The sequence below is a fragment of the Eutrigla gurnardus genome (assembly GCF_963514095.1).
Source record: "Eutrigla gurnardus genome assembly, chromosome: 4".
NCBI classification, from domain to species: Eukaryota; Metazoa; Chordata; class Actinopteri; order Perciformes; family Triglidae; genus Eutrigla; species Eutrigla gurnardus.
Window position 1 is genome coordinate 11,683,215 of NC_139918.1, and position 18,757 is coordinate 11,701,971.

The following is an 18,757-nucleotide window of genomic DNA, read 5'->3' on the forward strand; positions in this document are numbered from 1 at the left end:
TGCACACTAAAATAAAACCTCTAATCAGTGAGAATCCAAAGGAGAACAGCTAATAAAGAAATCCATTCAGCCATTTCAATACATAGCAGGAGTCATTTTGTCACATTTTCCCCATAAACTTAATTACACCACAATAGGCACTTATGTCCATTTGGATTTGGAGCTCTTTCTCTCTTTGAACGAGCCAATGGGGACGCTCCAACCGACCGACCAATGACCTCTAAGGGCCCGCCCCCACTCTGCTGCGGTCCAATCAAGTTCTGAATACCAGAAACCTTGGTAACCCCTCCCTCCATCTCCTGCTATAAAAACAGCTCGTCTCTGCCTGTTGGTCAGAGCTGCTGCTGACTTTGTTCAGAGAAACTCTTTGTTCACTGAGAGGAGAAATGGAATGGAAACCTTCTCTTGTTGCATCTGTTTGGATCTACTGAAGGACCCGGTGACTATTCCCTGTGGACACAGCTACTGCATGAAGTGTATTGAAACCTACTGGGATAAGAAGGAGATCCACAGCTGCCCTCAGTGTAGGCAGACCTTTACACCGAGGCCTGTCCTGCTGAAAAACACCATGTTGGCAGTTTTGGTGGAGGAGCTGAAGAAGACTGGACTCCAAGCTGCTCCTGCTGGTCTCTGCTATGCTGGACCTGAAGATGTGCCCTGTGATTTCTGCACTGGGAGGAAACTGAAAGCCCTCAAGTCCTGTCTGGTGTGTCTGGCCTCTTACTGTGAGAAACACCTCCAGCCTCATTATGAATCACCAGCATTCAAGAAACATCAGCTGGTGGAGCCCTCCAACAAGCTCCAGGAGAACGTGTGCTCTCGTCATGATGAGGTGATGAAGATGTTCTGCCGTACTGATCAGCAGTCTATCTGTTATCTCTGCGCTGTGGAGGAACACAAAGGCCACGACACAGTCTCAGCTGCAGCAGAAAGGACTGAGAGGCAGAGAGAGTTGGATGTGAGTCGACTAAACATCCAGCAGAGAATCCAGGACAGAGACAAAGATGTGAAGCTGCTCCAACAGGAGGTGGAGGCTATCAACCACTCTGCTGATAAAGCAGTGGAGGACAGTGAGGTGGTGTTCACTGAGCTGATCCGTCTCATGGAGAAAAGACGCTCTGACGTGAAGCAGCAGGTCAGATCCCGGCAGGAAACTGAAGTGAGTCGAGTCACAGAGCTTCAGGAGAAGCTGGAGCAGGAGATCAGTGAGCTGAAGAGGAAAGACGCTGAGCTGGAGAAGCTCTCACACACAGAGGATCACAACCAGTTTCTACACGACTACCCGTCGCTGTCACCACTCGGTGAGTCCACACACTCATCCAGCATCAACACCCGTCCTCTGCGCAACTTTGAGGACGTGACAGCGGCTGTGTCAGCGGTCAGAGATGACCTGCATGGTGTTCTGACAGAGAAATGGATGAAGGTCTTAGCTAAGGGGACTGATGTGGTTGTTTCACTGCCGCAACCAGAGCCCAGGACCAGAGCTGAATTCTTAAAATATTCATGTGCACTCACACTGGATCCAAACACGGCACACAGAGACTTGATATTATCTGAGGGGAACAGGAAAGTAACAATGACGGTACCAGGACAGACCGTTCGTAATCACAGAGACAGATTCCAAGATTGGAATCAGGTCCTGAGTAGAGAGAGTCTGACTGGACGCTGTTACTGGGAGGTGGAGAACACTGGGGGGTTAATTTCTATAGCAGTCGCATACAAGAGTAACATCAGAAAAGGTAACCTGCAAGAAGTTGGGTTTGGATACAGTGATAAATCTTGGGCATTAGCAAGTGACAATAAGAGATATGAACTCATTCACAACAAAGTCCTAACTCGCGTCTCAGGTCCTCCGTCCTCCAAAGTAGGAGTGTACCTGGATCACGGAGCAGGTATACTGTCCTTCTATAGGGTCTCCAAGACCATGACTCTCCTCCACAGAGTCCAGACCAGGTTCACTGAGCCTCTCCATGCTGGATTTTCTTTAGATTTCTGTTATGGGGAATCTGTTGTGCTCTGTAAACTCAAATAGACAGAAGTCAGTTAACAGTTGAATTCAGTCTTTTAACTCTTCAACCCATTGTGTCTCCATGTTTGCTGCAGATTGTTGGTTCTTCACTGCTCTGAGATCAGCTGTCAAACATGACCGTTGATCATGTTCATGATAAAAAAAAAAGTTATATTGGTACTGTAAACTACAATATTGGTATTTTGAAATTGAAACTGCAATAAATTTCTGAAAGCTCAATATTTTCGCACACATTTTTTTCCATTTTTGTTCATGAAGGGGTTTTTGTTTAATTTAGATATAATGAATCACATTAAGTACACAATGTGTAGTTAGCGATAACCTCATTTAGTCAGACTGGTTGAAGTGAAACAATATTTCCCAAGACTACAATCAAACCACAGACACTGAAATCCTTATGTCAAAAAAGGCAATTTTGTAAACTCAAAGATAAGCCATAAAACAAGTATTTTAATCCTTGGCCATGATGGGACACAATCTGGATTTGCATCATGTTTCACATTCACCTTGAATGTAAGGCATCACATTTTATTGGATTTATGAATTACATATAATTTCCCACTGAGGATCAAACATGCCTCCTGACACAAACCAGAAAAAAATAGGAATTTTCAAAACTTCTGTCAAACTTCAGAATAACAGGTCACTGTGACAAGCAAAAGTCTTTGAAAATGGCAAATTTGTTCTGATATGGATAGTAGAGACTGCTGCCTTTGGTGGAGGAGCTGAAGAAGACTGGACTCCAAGCTGCTCCTGCTGGTCTCTGCTATGCTGGACCTGAAGATGTGGCCTTTGATTTCTGCACTGGGAGGAAACTGAAAGCCCTCAAGTCCTGTCTGGTGTGTCTGGCCTCTTACTGTGAGAAACACCTCCAGCCTCATTATGAATCACCAGCATTCAAGAAACATCAGCTGGTGGAGCCCTCCAACAAGCTCCAGGAGAACGTGTGCTCTCGTCATGATGAGGTGATGAAGATGTTCTGCCGTACTGATCAGCAGTCTATCTGTTATCTCTGCGCTGTGGAGGAACACAAAGGCCACGACACAGTCTCAGCTGCAGCAGAAAGGACTGAGAGGCAGAGAGAGTTGGATGTGAGTCGACTAAACATCCAGCAGAGAATCCAGGACAGAGACAAAGATGTGAAGCTGCTCCAACAGGAGGTGGAGGCTATCAACCACTCTGCTGATAAAGCAGTGGAGGACAGTGAGGTGGTGTTCACAGAGCTGATCCGTCTCATGGAGAAAAGACGCTCTGACGTGAAGCAGCAGGTCAGATCCCGGCAGGAAACTGAAGTGAGTCGAGTCACAGAGCTTCAGGAGAAGCTGGAGCAGGAGATCAGTGAGCTGAAGAGGAAAGACGCTGAGCTGGAGAAGCTCTCACACACAGAGGATCACAACCAGTTTCTACACGACTACCCGTCGCTGTCACCACTCGGTGAGTCCACACACTCATCCAGCATCAACACCCGTCCTCTGCGCAACTTTGAGGACGTGACAGCGGCTGTGTCAGCGGTCAGAGATGACCTGCATGATGTTCTGACAGAGAAATGGATGAAGGTCTTAGCTAAGGGGACTGATGTGGTTGTTTCACTGCCGCAACCAGAGCCCAGGACCAGAGCTGAATTCTTAAAATATTCATGTGCACTCACACTGGATCCAAACACGGCACACAGAGACTTGATATTATCTGAGGGGAACAGGAAAGTAACAATGACGGTACCAGGACAGACCGTTCGTAATCACAGAGACAGATTCCAAGATTGGAATCAGGTCCTGAGTAGAGAGAGTCTGACTGGACGCTGTTACTGGGAGGTGGAGAACACTGGGGGGTTAATTTCTATAGCAGTCGCATACAAGAGTAACATCAGAAAAGGTAACCTGCAAGAAGTTGGGTTTGGATACAGTGATAAATCTTGGGCATTAGCAAGTGACAATAAGAGATATGAACTCATTCACAACAAAGTCCTAACTCGCGTCTCAGGTCCTCCGTCCTCCAAAGTAGGAGTGTACCTGGATCACGGAGCAGGTATACTGTCCTTCTATAGGGTCTCCAAGACCATGACTCTCCTCCACAGAGTCCAGACCAGGTTCACTGAGCCTCTCCATGCTGGATTTTCTTTAGATTTCTGTTACGGGGAATCTGTTGTGCTCTGTAAACTCAAATAGACAGAAGTCAGTTAACAGTTGAATTCAGTCTTTTAACTCTTCAACCCATTGTGTCTCCATGTTTGCTGCGGATTGTTGGTTCTTCACTGCTCTGAGATCAGCTGTCAAACATGACCGTTGATCATGTTCATGATAAAAAAAAAAGTTATATTGGTACTGTAAACTACAATATTGGTATTTTGAAATTGAAACTGCAATAAATTTTCTGAAAGCTCAATATTTTCGCACACATTTTTTCCCATTTTTGTTCATGAAGGGGTTTTTGTTTAATTTAGATATAATGAATCACATTAAGTACACAATGTGTAGTTAGCGATAACCTCATTTAGTCAGTCTGGTTGAAGTAAAACAATATTTCCCAAGACTACAATCAAACCACAGACACTGAAATCCTTATGTCAAAAAAGGTAATTTTGTAAACTCAAAGATAAGCCATAAAACAAGTATTTTTATTCCTTGGCCATGATGGGACACAATCTGGATTTGCATCATGTTTCAAATTCACTTTGAATGTAAGGCATCACATTATATGTGATTTATGGATTACATATAATTTCCCACTGAGGATCAAACATGCCTCCTGACACAAACCAGAAAAAAATAGGAATTTTCAAAACTTCTGTCAAACTTCAGAATAAAAGGTCACTGTGACAAGCAAAAGTCTTTGAAAATGGCAAATTTGTTCTGATATGGATAGTAGAGACTGCTGCCTGCATGTTGATGACATGAATGCAAACTGAGCATTTGATCCCTCTTGATTGGCTGGAGTTGCCTCGGTGGTCGTGGGAGAATTTTCCCAGTGGATTAGGCCTACTGGGTTTTTCACACTCACTTCCATTGATTGTTGTTGTGACTCATTGTATGCATGTATTTTCCATACATAATTATCACTTGATTGTCCGAACAAACATCGTTACATTTCAAAGGAGGTGACCAGAAAGTGAGTTGTTGTCAGTAGACGACTCTGCTTTTGTCTCAAAGAGGCTCACATTGATCAGCGACTGCAAACCTAAACTCCACTCACCACTTGCACCTGGACAACGACCTGAAGGAATTGTGCATTTTGAAAGAAAATGGGACAGTGTTGACACCGAGGAGGACTTTGTCCATCCCGGAGAGAGAGGTTAACTGGCCGGTCATGAGAAACCACTGGACTTTACCTGCTCAGCAGCAAACAGCAGACCCCAATCCAGAAGGACTCAAGGAACCAGGTCTGCTTCTTTTGGTGACTGAATCCATCGATCTGTAGTATTGATACACTTTACTTGTGATGTCATTTCATTCATAGCATCCTCTCGTTTCACAACTAATCAACAGAAAGCACACTTCATTATTTGATCTGAAATGTAAATGTGTAAACATCACCTGACATAAAATCTTCAAATGTGGTCAACCTGAACTTCAGGAGATGGAAACATGAGAAAAAGTCCAAAACCAACCTCAACACTTCTATGAAACATGACTGATATTATGTTGCACACTAAAATAAAACCTCTAATCAGTGAGAATCCAAAGGAGAACAGCTAATAAAGAAATCCATTCAGCCATTTCAATACATAGCAGGAGTCATTTTGTCACATTTTCCCCATAAACTTAATTACACCACAATAGGCACTTATGTCCATTTGGATTTGGAGCTCTTTCTCTCTTTGAACGAGCCAATGGGGACGCTCCAACCGACCGACCAATGACCTCTAAGGGCCCGCCCCCACTCTGCTGCGGTCCAATCAAGTTCTGAATACCAGAAACCTTGGTAACCCCTCCCTCCATCTCCTGCCATAAAAACAGCTCGTCTCTGCCTGTTGGTCAGAGCTGCTGCTGACTTTGTTCAGAGAAACTCTTTGTTCACTGAGAGGAGAAATGGAACAGAAAAGACTCAACCTGGACCAGGAAACCTTCTCTTGTTGCATCTGTTTGGATCTACTGAAGGACCCGGTGACTATTCCCTGTGGACACAGCTACTGCATGAAGTGTATTGAAACCTACTGGGATAAGAAGGAGATCCACAGCTGCCCTCAGTGTAGTCAGGCCTTTACACCGAGGCCTGTCCTGCTGAAAAACACCATGTTGGCAGTTTTGGTGGAGGAGCTGAAGAAGACTGGACTCCAAGCTGCTCCTGCTGGTCTCTGCTATGCTGGACCTGAAGATGTGGCCTGTGATTTCTGCACTGGGAGGAAACTGAAAGCCCTCAAGTCCTGTCTGGTGTGTCTGGCCTCTTACTGTGAGAAACACCTCCAGCCTCATTATGAATCACCAGCATTCAAGAAACATCAGCTGGTGGAGCCCTCCAACAAGCTCCAGGAGAACGTGTGCTCTCGTCATGATGAGGTGATGAAGATGTTCTGCCGTACTGATCAGCAGTCTATCTGTTATCTCTGCGCTGTGGAGGAACACAAAGGCCACGACACAGTCTCAGCTGCAGCAGAAAGGACTGAGAGGCAGAGAGAGTTGGATGTGAGTCGACTAAACATCCAGCAGAGAATCCAGGACAGAGACAAAGATGTGAAGCTGCTCCAACAGGAGGTGGAGGCTATCAACCACTCTGCTGATAAAGCAGTGGAGGACAGTGAGGTGATGTTCACAGAGCTGATCCGTCTCATGGAGAAAAGACGCTCTGACGTGAAGCAGCAGGTCAGATCCCAGCAGGAAACTGAATTGAGTCGAGTCACAGAGCTTCAGGAGAAGCTGGAGCAGGAGATCAGTGAGCTGAAGAGGAAAGACGCTGAGCTGGAGAAGCTCTCACACACAGAGGATCACAACCAGTTTCTACACGACTACCCGTCGCTGTCACCACTCGGTGAGTCCACACACTCATCCAGCATCAACACCCGTCCTCTGCGCAACTTTGAGGACGTGACAGCGGCTGTGTCAGCGGTCAGAGATGACCTGCATGATGTTCTGACAGAGAAATGGATGAAGGTCTTGGCTAAAGGGACTGATGTGGTTGTTTCACTGCCGCAACCAGAGCCCAGGACCAGAGCTGAATTCTTAAAATATTCATGTGCACTCACACTGGATCCAAACACGGCACACAGAGACTTGATATTATCTGAGGGGAACAGGAAAGTAACAATGACGGTACCAGGACAGACCGTTCGTAATCACAGAGACAGATTCCAAGATTGGAATCAGGTCCTGAGTAGAGAGAGTCTGACTGGACGCTGTTACTGGGAGGTGGAGAACACTGGGGGGTTAATTTCTATAGCAGTCGCATACAAGAGTAACATCAGAAAAGGTAACCTGCAAGAAGTTGGGTTTGGATACAGTGATAAATCTTGGGCATTAGCAAGTGACAATAAGAGATATGAACTCATTCACAACAAAGTCCTAACTCGCGTCTCAGGTCCTCCGTCCTCCAAAGTAGGAGTGTACCTGGATCACGGAGCAGGTATACTGTCCTTCTATAGGGTCTCCAAGACCATGACTCTCCTCCACAGAGTCCAGACCAGGTTCACTGAGCCTCTCCATGCTGGATTTTCTTTAGATTTCTGTTACGGGGAATCTGTTGTGCTCTGTAAACTCAAATAGACAGAAGTCAGTTAACAGTTGAATTCAGTCTTTTAACTCTTCAACCCATTGTGTCTCCATGTTTGCTGCAGATTGTTGGTTCTTCACTGCTCTGAGATCAGTAGTCAAACATGACAGTTGATCATGTTCACGATAAAAAAAAAAGTTATATTGGTACTGTAAACTACAATATTGGTATTTTGAAATTGAAACTGCAATAAATTTCTGAAAGCTCAATATTTTCGCACACATTTTTTCCCATTTTTGTTCATGAAGGGGTTTTTGTTTAATTTAGATATAATGAATCACATTAAGTACACAATGTGTAGTTAGCGATAACCTCATTTAGTCAGACTGGTTGAAGTGAAACAATATTTCCCAAGACTACAATCAAACCACAGACACTGAAATCCTTATGTCAAAAAAGGCAATTTTGTAAACTCAAAGAAAGCCATAAAACAAGTATTTTAATCCTTGGCCATGATGGGACACAATCTGGATTTGCATCATGTTTCACAATCACTTTGAATGTAAAGCATCACATTTTATTTGATTTATGGATTACATATCATTTCCCACTGAGGATCAAACATGCCTCCTGACACAAACCAGAAAAAAATAGGAATTTTCAAAACTTCTGTCAAACATCAGAATACAGAATATTGTCTTTGAAAATGGCAAATTTGTTCTGATATGGATAGTAGAGACTGCTGCCTGCATGTTGATGACATGAATGCAAACTGAGCAATTGATCCCTCTTGATTGGCTGGAGTTGCCTCGGTGGTCGTGGGAGAATTTTCCCAGTGGATTAGGCCTACTGGGTTTTTCACACTCACTTCCATTGATTGTTGTTGTGACTCATTGTATGCATGTATTTTCCATACATAATTATCACTTGATTGTCCGAACAAACATCGTTACATTTCAAAGGAGGTGACCAGAAAGTGAGTTGTTGTCAGTAGACGACTCTGCTTTTGTCTCAAAGAGGCTCACATTGATCAGCGACTGCAAACCTAAACTCCACTCACCACTTGCACCTGGACAACGACCTGAAGGAATTGTGCATTTTGAAAGAAAATGGGACAGTGTTGACACCGAGGAGGACTTTGTCCATCCTGGAGAGGGAGGTAACTGGCCGGTCATGAGAAACCACTGGACTTTACCTGCTCAGCAGCAAACAGCAGACCCCAATCCAGAAGGACTCAAGGAACCAGGTCTGCTTCTTTTGGTGACTGAATCCATCGATCTGTAGTATTGATACACTTTACTTGTGATGTCATTTCATTCATAGCATCCTCTCGTTTCACAACTAATCAACAGAAAGCACACTTCATTATTTGATCTGAAATGTAAATGTGTAAACATCACCTGACATAAAATCTTCAAATGTGGTCAACCTGAACTTCAGGAGATGGAAACATGGGAAACAGTCCAAAACCAACCTCAACACTTCTATGAAACATGACTGATATTATGTTGCACACTAAAATAAAACCTCTAATCAGTGAGAATCCAAAGGAGAACAGCTAATAAAGAAATCCATTCACCCATTTCAATACATAGCAGGAGTCATTTTGTCACATTTTCCCCATAAACTTAATTACACCACAATAGGCACTTATGTCCATTTGGATTTGGAGCTCTTTCTCTCTTTGAACGAGCCAATGGGGACGCTCCAACCGACCGACCAATGACCTCTAAGGGCCCGCCCCCACTCTGCTGCGGTCCAATCAAGTTCTGAATACCAGAAACCTTGGTAACCCCTCCCTCCATCTCCTGCTATAAAAACAGCTCGTCTCTGCCTGTTGGTCAGAGCTGCTGCTGACTTTGTTCAGAGAAACTCTTTGTTCACTGAGAGGAGAAATGGAACAGAAAAGACTCAACCTGGACCAGGAAACCTTCTCTTGTTGCATCTGTTTGGATCTACTGAAGGACCCGGTGACTATTCCCTGTGGACACAGCTACTGCATGAAGTGTATTGAAACCTACTGGGATAAGAAGGAGATCCACAGCTGCCCTCAGTGTAGGCAGACCTTTACACCGAGGCCCGTCCTGCTGAAAAACACCATGTTGGCAGTTTTGGTGGAGGAGCTGAAGAAGACTGGACTCCAAGCTGCTCCTGCTGGTCTCTGCTATGCTGGACCTGAAGATGTGGCCTGTGATTTCTGCACTGGGAGGAAACTGAAAGCCCTCAAGTCCTGTCTGGTGTGTCTGGCCTCTTACTGTGAGAAACACCTCCAGCCTCATTATGAATCACCAGCATTCAAGAAACATCAGCTGGTGGAGCCCTCCAACAAGCTCCAGGAGAACGTGTGCTCTCGTCATGATGAGGTGATGAAGATGTTCTGCCGTACTGATCAGCAGTCTATCTGTTATCTCTGCGCTGTGGAGGAACACAAAGGCCACGACACAGTCTCAGCTGCAGCAGAAAGGACTGAGAGGCAGAGAGAGTTGGATGTGAGTCGACTAAACATCCAGCAGAGAATCCAGGACAGAGACAAAGATGTGAAGCTGCTCCAACAGGAGGTGGAGGCTATCAACCACTCTGCTGATAAAGCAGTGGAGGACAGTGAGGTGATGTTCACTGAGCTGATCCGTCTCATGGAGAAAAGACGCTCTGACGTGAAGCAGCAGGTCAGATCCCGGCAGGAAACTGAATTGAGTCGAGTCACAGAGCTTCAGGAGAAGCTGGAGCAGGAGATCAGTGAGCTGAAGAGGAAAGACGCTGAGCTGGAGAAGCTCTCACACACAGAGGATCACAACCAGTTTCTACACGACTACCCGTCGCTGTCACCACTCGGTGAGTCCACACACTCATCCAGCATCAACACCCGTCCTCTGCGCAACTTTGAGGACGTGACAGCGGCTGTGTCAGCGGTCAGAGATGACCTGCATGATGTTCTGACAGAGAAATGGATGAAGGTCTTAGCTAAAGGGACTGATGTGGTTGTTTCACTGCCGCAACCAGAGCCCAGGACCAGACCTGAATTCCTAAAATATTCATGTGCACTCACACTGGATCCAAACACGGCACACAGAGACTTGATATTATCTGAGGGGAACAGGAAAGTAACAATGACGGTACCAGGACAGACCGTTCGTAATCACAGAGACAGATTCCAAGATTGGAATCAGGTCCTGAGTAGAGAGAGTCTGACTGGACGATGTTACTGGGAGGTGGAGAACACTGGGGGGTTAATTTCTATAGCAGTCGCATACAAGAGTAACATCAGAAAAGGTAACCTGCAAGAAGTTGGGTTTGGATACAGTGATAAATCTTGGGCATTAGCAAGTGACAATAAGAGATATGAACTCATTCACAACAAAGTCCTAACTCGCGTCTCAGGTCCTCCGTCCTCCAAAGTAGGAGTGTACCTGGATCACGGAGCAGGTATACTGTCCTTCTATAGGGTCTCCAAGACCATGACTCTCCTCCACAGAGTCCAGACCAGGTTCACTGAGCCTCTCCATGCTGGATTTTCTTTAGATTTCTGTTACGGGGAATCTGTTGTGCTCTGTAAACTCAAATAGACAGAAGTCAGTTAACTGTTGAATTCAGTCTTTTAACTCTTCAACCCATTGTGTCTCCATGTTTGCTGCAGATTGTTGGTTCTTCACTGCTCTGAGATCAGTAGTCAAACATGACAGTTGATCATGTTCATGATTTAAAAAAAAGTTATATTGTTACTGTAAACTACAATATTGGTATTTTGAAATTGAAACTGCAATAAATTTCTGAAAGCTCAATATTTTCGCACACATTTTTTCCCATTTTTGTTCATGAAGGGGTTTTTGTTTAATTTAGATATAATGAATCACATTAAGTACACAATGTGTAGTTAGCGATAACCTCATTTAGTCAGACTGGTTGAAGTAAAACAATATTTCCCAAGACTACAATCAAACCACAGACACTGAAATCCTTATGTCAAAAAAGGCAATTTTGTAAACTCAAAGATAAGCCATAAAACAAGTATTTTTATTCCTTGGCCATGATGGGACACAATCTGGATTTGCATCATGTTTCACGTTCACTTTGAATGTAAGGCATCACATTATATTTGATTTATGGATTACATATAATTTCCCACTGAGGATCAAACATGCCTCCTGACACAAACCAGAAAAAAATAGGAATTTTCAAAACTTCTGTCAAACTTCAGAATAACAGGTCACTGTGACAAGCAAAAGTCTTTGAAAATGGCAAATTTGTTCTGATATGGATAGTAGAGACTGCTGCCTGCATGTTGATGACATGAATGCAAACTGAGCAATTGATCCCTCTTGATTGGCTGGAGTTGCCTCGGTGGTCGTGGGAGAATTTCCCCAGTGGATTAGGCCTACTGGGTTTTTCACACTCACTTCCATTGATTGTTGTTGTGACTCATTGTATGCATGTATTTTTCATACATAATTATCACTTGATTGTCCGAACAAACATCGTTACATTTCAAAGGAGGTGACCAGAAAGTGAGTTGTTGTCAGTAGACGACTCTGCTTTTGTCTCAAAGAGGCTCACATTGATCAGCGACTGCAAACCTAAACTCCACTCACCACTTGCACCTGGACAACGACCTGAAGGAATTGTGCATTTTGAAAGAAAATGGGACAGTGTTGACACCAAGGAGGACTTTGTCCATCCTGGAGAGGGAGGTTAACTGGCTGGTCATGAGAAACCACTGGACTTTACCTGCTCAGCAGCAAACAGCAGACCCAGCAGACGAGACATCCAGCTCAAAACCTCCTTTGGATCTTCATTCATTATCCTGGCATATGTTGGTAAATGTTGGACCCAGTTGATTCCTCCTTGTTGATAGTTGACTAAGTCGTACATCATCTTTTTCCTGAGTACACGGTGGCTTCTCTCCACTTTACCCTGGCTCTGGGGATGATATGGCGCGCTCTGAATTATTTTCACCTGAAGGGATTCCATGAATTTTTTTACTGCTCCTTTGAATTCCTTTCCTTGATCATGCTGTATAACCTTCGGCGGACCATGCTCAGTGTAAATGTCCTCAAGATGTCTGGCAATCTCAGTGCTGTGTTTACTCTTCAGTGGTCTTAGCCAGGTGTATCTGCTAAATACATCTATTATCGTCAGGATGTACCGATACGTAGCTCTAGCATGCTTGACTCTCCATTTACCCATGTCAAGCAGGTCTATCTGGTGACGAACTTGAACTGCTTTGGCTTTAATGGATTTTGGAATGGGTTTGTTTTCAAAGGTAGCCTTATGCAGTTGGTAGCGTCTTGATCTGTCCAATGAGTCTTGAATACTAGCTCGACTGATGCCAGAGTATTCTTCCCGAAGTTGTATGTTCAGTTTTCTTGCACCAGAACCTTTGGTTTCATCGAGAGCCTTGTTCACAACTGCAGCGATAGTTGACTTCCTAGCTACCAGTTTGCCGTTGTATGTAATTGTCTGGCCATCCTCACCGAGGGCATAATGTTGCCTATTCCGCCACAGTAGAATAAGTGCAGCACGCTGGATCCTTGTTCTCTCTGCTACAGGAATATTGAATTCCCCCTTGAGTGCACTGAGTATCACATCATAAGTGTCATCTGACATTTGTCTCTGTCCATGTCCTGCACATCCCCAGATGATACAGGAGAGGACAAAGATTGTTTGCAGTATTTTCATCTTTGCAGATCTGTGAAATACATACAATTGTGTTAAAGATTAAGGTGTGTCATACTTTTCTTTAAACTGTAAATTCTGAATATTAAATGGTGTAACGTATATGTACGTATATGTGTAACGTATATGGCAAGAGCTCCAAAGATTCAGTTCAAGGGCAATACAAAGTTAAGGGCAATACAAAGTTATTCACACACTTTTCATTTAATTAGAACTCCACTGGTGCGCCGGCGCTCCCACACGACATCGTCGGTACTTTGTAGAATATCTCAGGATCCACACAACTAAACTAATAGCAGTAGTGATAGCAATTTTCCCCATTAAGTGTGTTGTGTGGTTCCAGAGATATTCTACAAAGTACAGACGCTGTTGCATGGGGTACGGAAGCCCTAAACGGCCATGCATACATATATTTTATTTCCTCCGTTTTCCCGTGATAACGAGATCATTTTCCTCCGTTTTCCCGTGATAACGAGATCATTTTGAAGTTCGGTAAAGTTGGAAAGATATTCACAGAGTCGAACTTCCGGGATCAATAAATCAGTGAAAGTGAAACGTTTTTCAAACACAAATGATGCCTCTGTCTCACCGTAATATCATAGACTACGAGCTACAAGCACCAAAACCCTGATTTTTTACATAAATAAGCCGTCCTGCGAGCTGAACGGAGAACATTGATCTCCATGCGCAACCGGCAGCCGGGCCAGTGCGCAGGGACCGTCTGCAAATTGCATGACAATCAATAACTCCACTGTTATACAGTAGACCTACAGAGACTCCAAAATCACTACACACATCAAGGGTCTCTTTATGGTCAGTTCGAATCTGTGAATATCTTTCCAACTTTACCGAATTTGAAATCTCGCCTATCACGTTTCATTTGTTATCTCGTTATCACGGGAAAACGGAGGGAAATTATCTGGTTATCACGAGAAAACGGATGAAATAAAATGTATGTATGCATGGCCGTTTAGGGCTTCCGTACATGGGAGCGCCAGCGTACGAACAGAGTTCTAAAAGGTTGATAGGCTCTGATATTAGCAAACTGTAAGAGTTAATTATGCTAATAGCTAGCCAACAGTTGGCTAGCTGTAGTCAGTTAACTTTGAATACACTCTCAATAATGTTATATCCTCTTGCACTAACTATGTAAGATAGTTTGTGTGGTACATTCAAGAATTTTAACAAAATCAACTGTTCATCAAAGAAAATTCATCACTGCTTACCTCTCACCATGTGGGCTGGATAGGAAGCAAGGAAATGTGGACAACTGAAGAAAGTTAATCACACCATTGTCATCTAGTGGTCAATTATGGGAAATCAAAAATCCTTAAGAGTGAAATTTGTTTTACTGTCTTCAAGAGTGAGTTACATGTCATACATATCTCATATCTTGCCATTGTCTATGTTTGCAAACAAGCGCAAGTGACAGATTTTATCACAGATATATATTATTACTTTATTGGCTCACTTATTACATTTGCAAAGTTTTTTCTTTTATCAGGCCAATAACGTAATAAGCAGTCAATAACGTAATAAATGATTACGTTATTGGCCAAAAGTTATTACGTTATCGTTTCAGGACTTTTATTACGTTATTGGCCAGTTATTACGTTATTGGCCTATTACATTTCAAAAAGGGCAAATTTATTACGTTATCGGCTGTTATTACGTTATCGGCTGTTATTACATAATTGGCTTCAACAGGATTACATATAATTTCCCACTGAGGATCAAACATGCCTCCTGACACAAACCAGAAAAAAATAGGAATTTTCAAAACTTCTGTCAAACTTCAGAATAACAGGTCACTGTGACAAGCAAAAGTCTTTGAAAATGGCAAATTTGTTCTGATATGGATAGTAGAGACTGCTGCCTGCATGTTGATGACATGAATGCAAACTGAGCAATTGATCCCTCTTGATTGGCTGGAGTTGCCTCGGTGGTCGTGGGAGAATTTTCCCAGTGGATTAGGCCTACTGGGTTTTTCACACTCACTTCCATTGATTGTTGTTGTGACTCATAGTATGCATGTATTTTTCATACATAATTATCACTTGATTGTCCGAACAAACATCGTTACATTTCAAAGGAGGTGACCAGAAAGTGAGTTGTTGTCAGTAGACGACTCTGCTTTTGTCTCAAAGAGGCTCACATTGATCAGCGACTGCAAACCTAAACTCCACTCACCACTTGCACCTGGACAACGACCTGAAGGAATTGTGCATTTTGAAAGAAAATGGGACAGTGTTGACACCAAGGAGGACTTTGTCCATCCTGGAGAGGGAGGTTAACTGGCTGGTCATGAGAAACCACTGGACTTTACCTGCTCAGCAGCAAACAGCAGACCCAGCAGACGAGACATCCAGCTCAAAACCTCCTTTGGATCTTCATTCATTATCCTGGCATATGTTGGTAAATGTTGGACCCAGTTGATTCCTCCTTGTTGATAGTTGACTAAGTCGTACATCATCTTTTTCCTGAGTACACGGTGGCTTCTCTCCACTTTACCCTGGCTCTGGGGATGATATGGCGCGCTCTGAATTATTTTCACCTGAAGGGATTCCATGAATTTTTTTACTGCTCCTTTGAATTCCTTTCCTTGATCATGCTGTATAACCTTCGGCGGACCATGCTCAGTGTAAATGTCCTCAAGATGTCTGGCAATCTCAGTGCTGTGTTTACTCTTCAGTGGTCTTAGCCAGGTGTATCTGCTAAATACATCTATTATCGTCAGGATGTACCGATACGTAGCTCTAGCATGCTTGACTCTCCATTTACCCATGTCAAGCAGGTCTATCTGGTGACGAACTTGAACTGCTTTGGCTTTAATGGATTTTGGAATGGGTTTGTTTTCAAAGGTAGCCTTATGCAGTTGGTAGCGTCTTGATCTGTCCAATGAGTCTTGAATACTAGCTCGACTGATGCCAGAGTATTCTTCCCGAAGTTGTATGTTCAGTTTTCTTGCACCAGAACCTTTGGTTTCATCGAGAGCCTTGTTCACAACTGCAGCGATAGTTGACTTCCTAGCTACCAGTTTGCCGTTGTATGTAATTGTCTGGCCATCCTCACCGAGGGCATAATGTTGCCTATTCCGCCACAGTAGAATAAGTGCAGCACGCTGGATCCTTGTTCTCTCTGCTACAGGAATATTGAATTCCCCCTTGAGTGCACTGAGTATCACATCATAAGTGTCATCTGACATTTGTCTCTGTCCATGTCCTGCACATCCCCAGATGATACAGGAGAGGACAAAGATTGTTTGCAGTATTTTCATCTTTGCAGATCTGTGAAATACATACAATTGTGTTAAAGATTAAGGTGTGTCATACTTTTCTTTAAACTGTAAATTCTGAATATTAAATGGTGTAACGTATATGTACGTATATGTGTAACGTATATGGCAAGAGCTCCAAAGATTCAGTTCAAGGGCAATACAAAGTTAAGGGCAATACAAAGTTATTCACACACTTTTCATTTAATTAGAACTCCACTGGTGCGCCGGCGCTCCCACACGACATCGTCGGTACTTTGTAGAATATCTCAGGATCCACACAACTAAACTAATAGCAGTAGTGATAGCAATTTTCCCCATTAAGTGTGTTGTGTGGTTCCAGAGATATTCTACAAAGTACAGACGCTGTTGCATGGGGTACGGAAGCCCTAAACGGCCATGCATACATATATTTTATTTCCTCCGTTTTCCCGTGATAACGAGATCATTTTCCTCCGTTTTCCCGTGATAACGAGATCATTTTGAAGTTCGGTAAAGTTGGAAAGATATTCACAGAGTCGAACTTCCGGGATCAATAAATCAGTGAAAGTGAAACGTTTTTCAAACACAAATGATGCCTCTGTCTCACCGTAATATCATAGACTACGAGCTACAAGCACCAAAACCCTGATTTTTTACATAAATAAGCCGTCCTGCGAGCTGAACGGAGAACATTGATCTCCATGCGCAACCGGCAGCCGGGCCAGTGCGCAGGGACCGTCTGCAAATTGCATGACAATCAATAACTCCACTGTTATACAGTAGACCTACAGAGACTCCAAAATCACTACACACATCAAGGGTCTCTTTATGGTCAGTTCGAATCTGTGAATATCTTTCCAACTTTACCGAATTTGAAATCTCGCCTATCACGTTTCATTTGTTATCTCGTTATCACGGGAAAACGGAGGGAAATTATCTGGTTATCACGAGAAAACGGATGAAATAAAATGTATGTATGCATGGCCGTTTAGGGCTTCCGTACATGGGAGCGCCAGCGTACGAACAGAGTTCTAAAAGGTTGATAGGCTCTGATATTAGCAAACTGTAAGAGTTAATTATGCTAATAGCTAGCCAACAGTTGGCTAGCTGTAGTCAGTTAACTTTGAATACACTCTCAATAATGTTATATCCTCTTGCACTAACTATGTAAGATAGTTTGTGTGGTACATTCAAGAATTTTAACAAAATCAACTGTTCATCAAAGAAAATTCATCACTGCTTACCTCTCACCATGTGGGCTGGATAGGAAGCAAGGAAATGTGGACAACTGAAGAAAGTTAATCACACCATTGTCATCTAGTGGTCAATTATGGGAAATCAAAAATCCTTAAGAGTGAAATTTGTTTTACTGTCTTCAAGAGTGAGTTACATGTCATACATATCTCATATCTTGCCATTGTCTATGTTTGCAAACAAGCGCAAGTGACAGATTTTATCACAGATATATATTATTACTTTATTGGCTCACTTATTACATTTGCAAAGTTTTTTCTTTTATCAGGCCAATAACGTAATAAGCAGTCAATAACGTAATAAATGATTACGTTATTGGCCAAAAGTTATTACGTTATCGTTTCAGGACTTTTATTACGTTATTGGCCAGTTATTACGTTATTGGCCTATTACATTTCAAAAAGGGCAAATTTATTACGTTATCGGCTGTTATTACGTTATCGGCTGTTATTACATAATTGGCTTCAACAGGATTACATATAATTTCCCACTGAGGATCAAACATGCCTCCTGACACAAACCAGAAAAAAATAGGAATTTTCAAAACTTCTGTCAAACTTCAGAATAACAGGTCACTGTGACAAGCAAAAGTCTTTGAAAATGGCAAATTTGTTCTGATATGGATAGTAGAGACTGCTGCCTGCATGTTGATGACATGAATGCAAACTGAGCAATTGATCCCTCTTGATTGGCTGGAGTTGCCTCGGTGGTCGTGGGAGAATTTTCCCAGTGGATTAGGCCTACTGGGTTTTTCACACTCACTTCCATTGATTGTTGTTGTGACTCATAGTATGCATGTATTTTTCATACATAATTATCACTTGATTGTCCGAACAAACATCGTTACATTTCAAAGGAGGTGACCAGAAAGTGAGTTGTTGTCAGTAGACGACTCTGCTTTTGTCTCA

The 18,757-nt window shown here is 43.1% G+C and overlaps 3 protein-coding genes across 3 annotated transcripts; all 3 read left to right on the plus strand.

Moving 5' to 3' along the window:
• Window positions 1–391: 391 nt before the first annotated feature.
• Window positions 392–4,194, plus strand: LOC311012418 (E3 ubiquitin/ISG15 ligase TRIM25-like; the record flags this gene model as incomplete). The annotated part of the gene is made up of 2 exons (XM_084007883.1): window positions 392–2,011; window positions 2,731–4,194. 2 exons carry the CDS (start codon window positions 392–394, stop codon window positions 4,192–4,194), a joined length of 3,084 nt encoding a protein of 1,027 aa, XP_083864009.1.
• Window positions 4,195–6,054: 1,860 nt separating this feature from the next.
• Window positions 6,055–7,722, plus strand: LOC311012419 (tripartite motif-containing protein 16-like; the record flags this gene model as incomplete). Its single annotated transcript, XM_084007884.1, has 1 exon — window positions 6,055–7,722. The coding sequence occupies one exon, from the start codon at window positions 6,055–6,057 to the stop codon at window positions 7,720–7,722; it is 1,668 nt and encodes a 555-aa protein (XP_083864010.1).
• A 1,842-nt stretch (window positions 7,723–9,564) lies between these two features.
• Window positions 9,565–11,232, plus strand: LOC311012420 (tripartite motif-containing protein 16-like; the record flags this gene model as incomplete). The annotated part of the gene is made up of 1 exon (XM_084007885.1): window positions 9,565–11,232. One exon carries the CDS (start codon window positions 9,565–9,567, stop codon window positions 11,230–11,232), a length of 1,668 nt encoding a protein of 555 aa, XP_083864011.1.
• Between the last annotated feature and the right edge of the window lie 7,525 nt (window positions 11,233–18,757).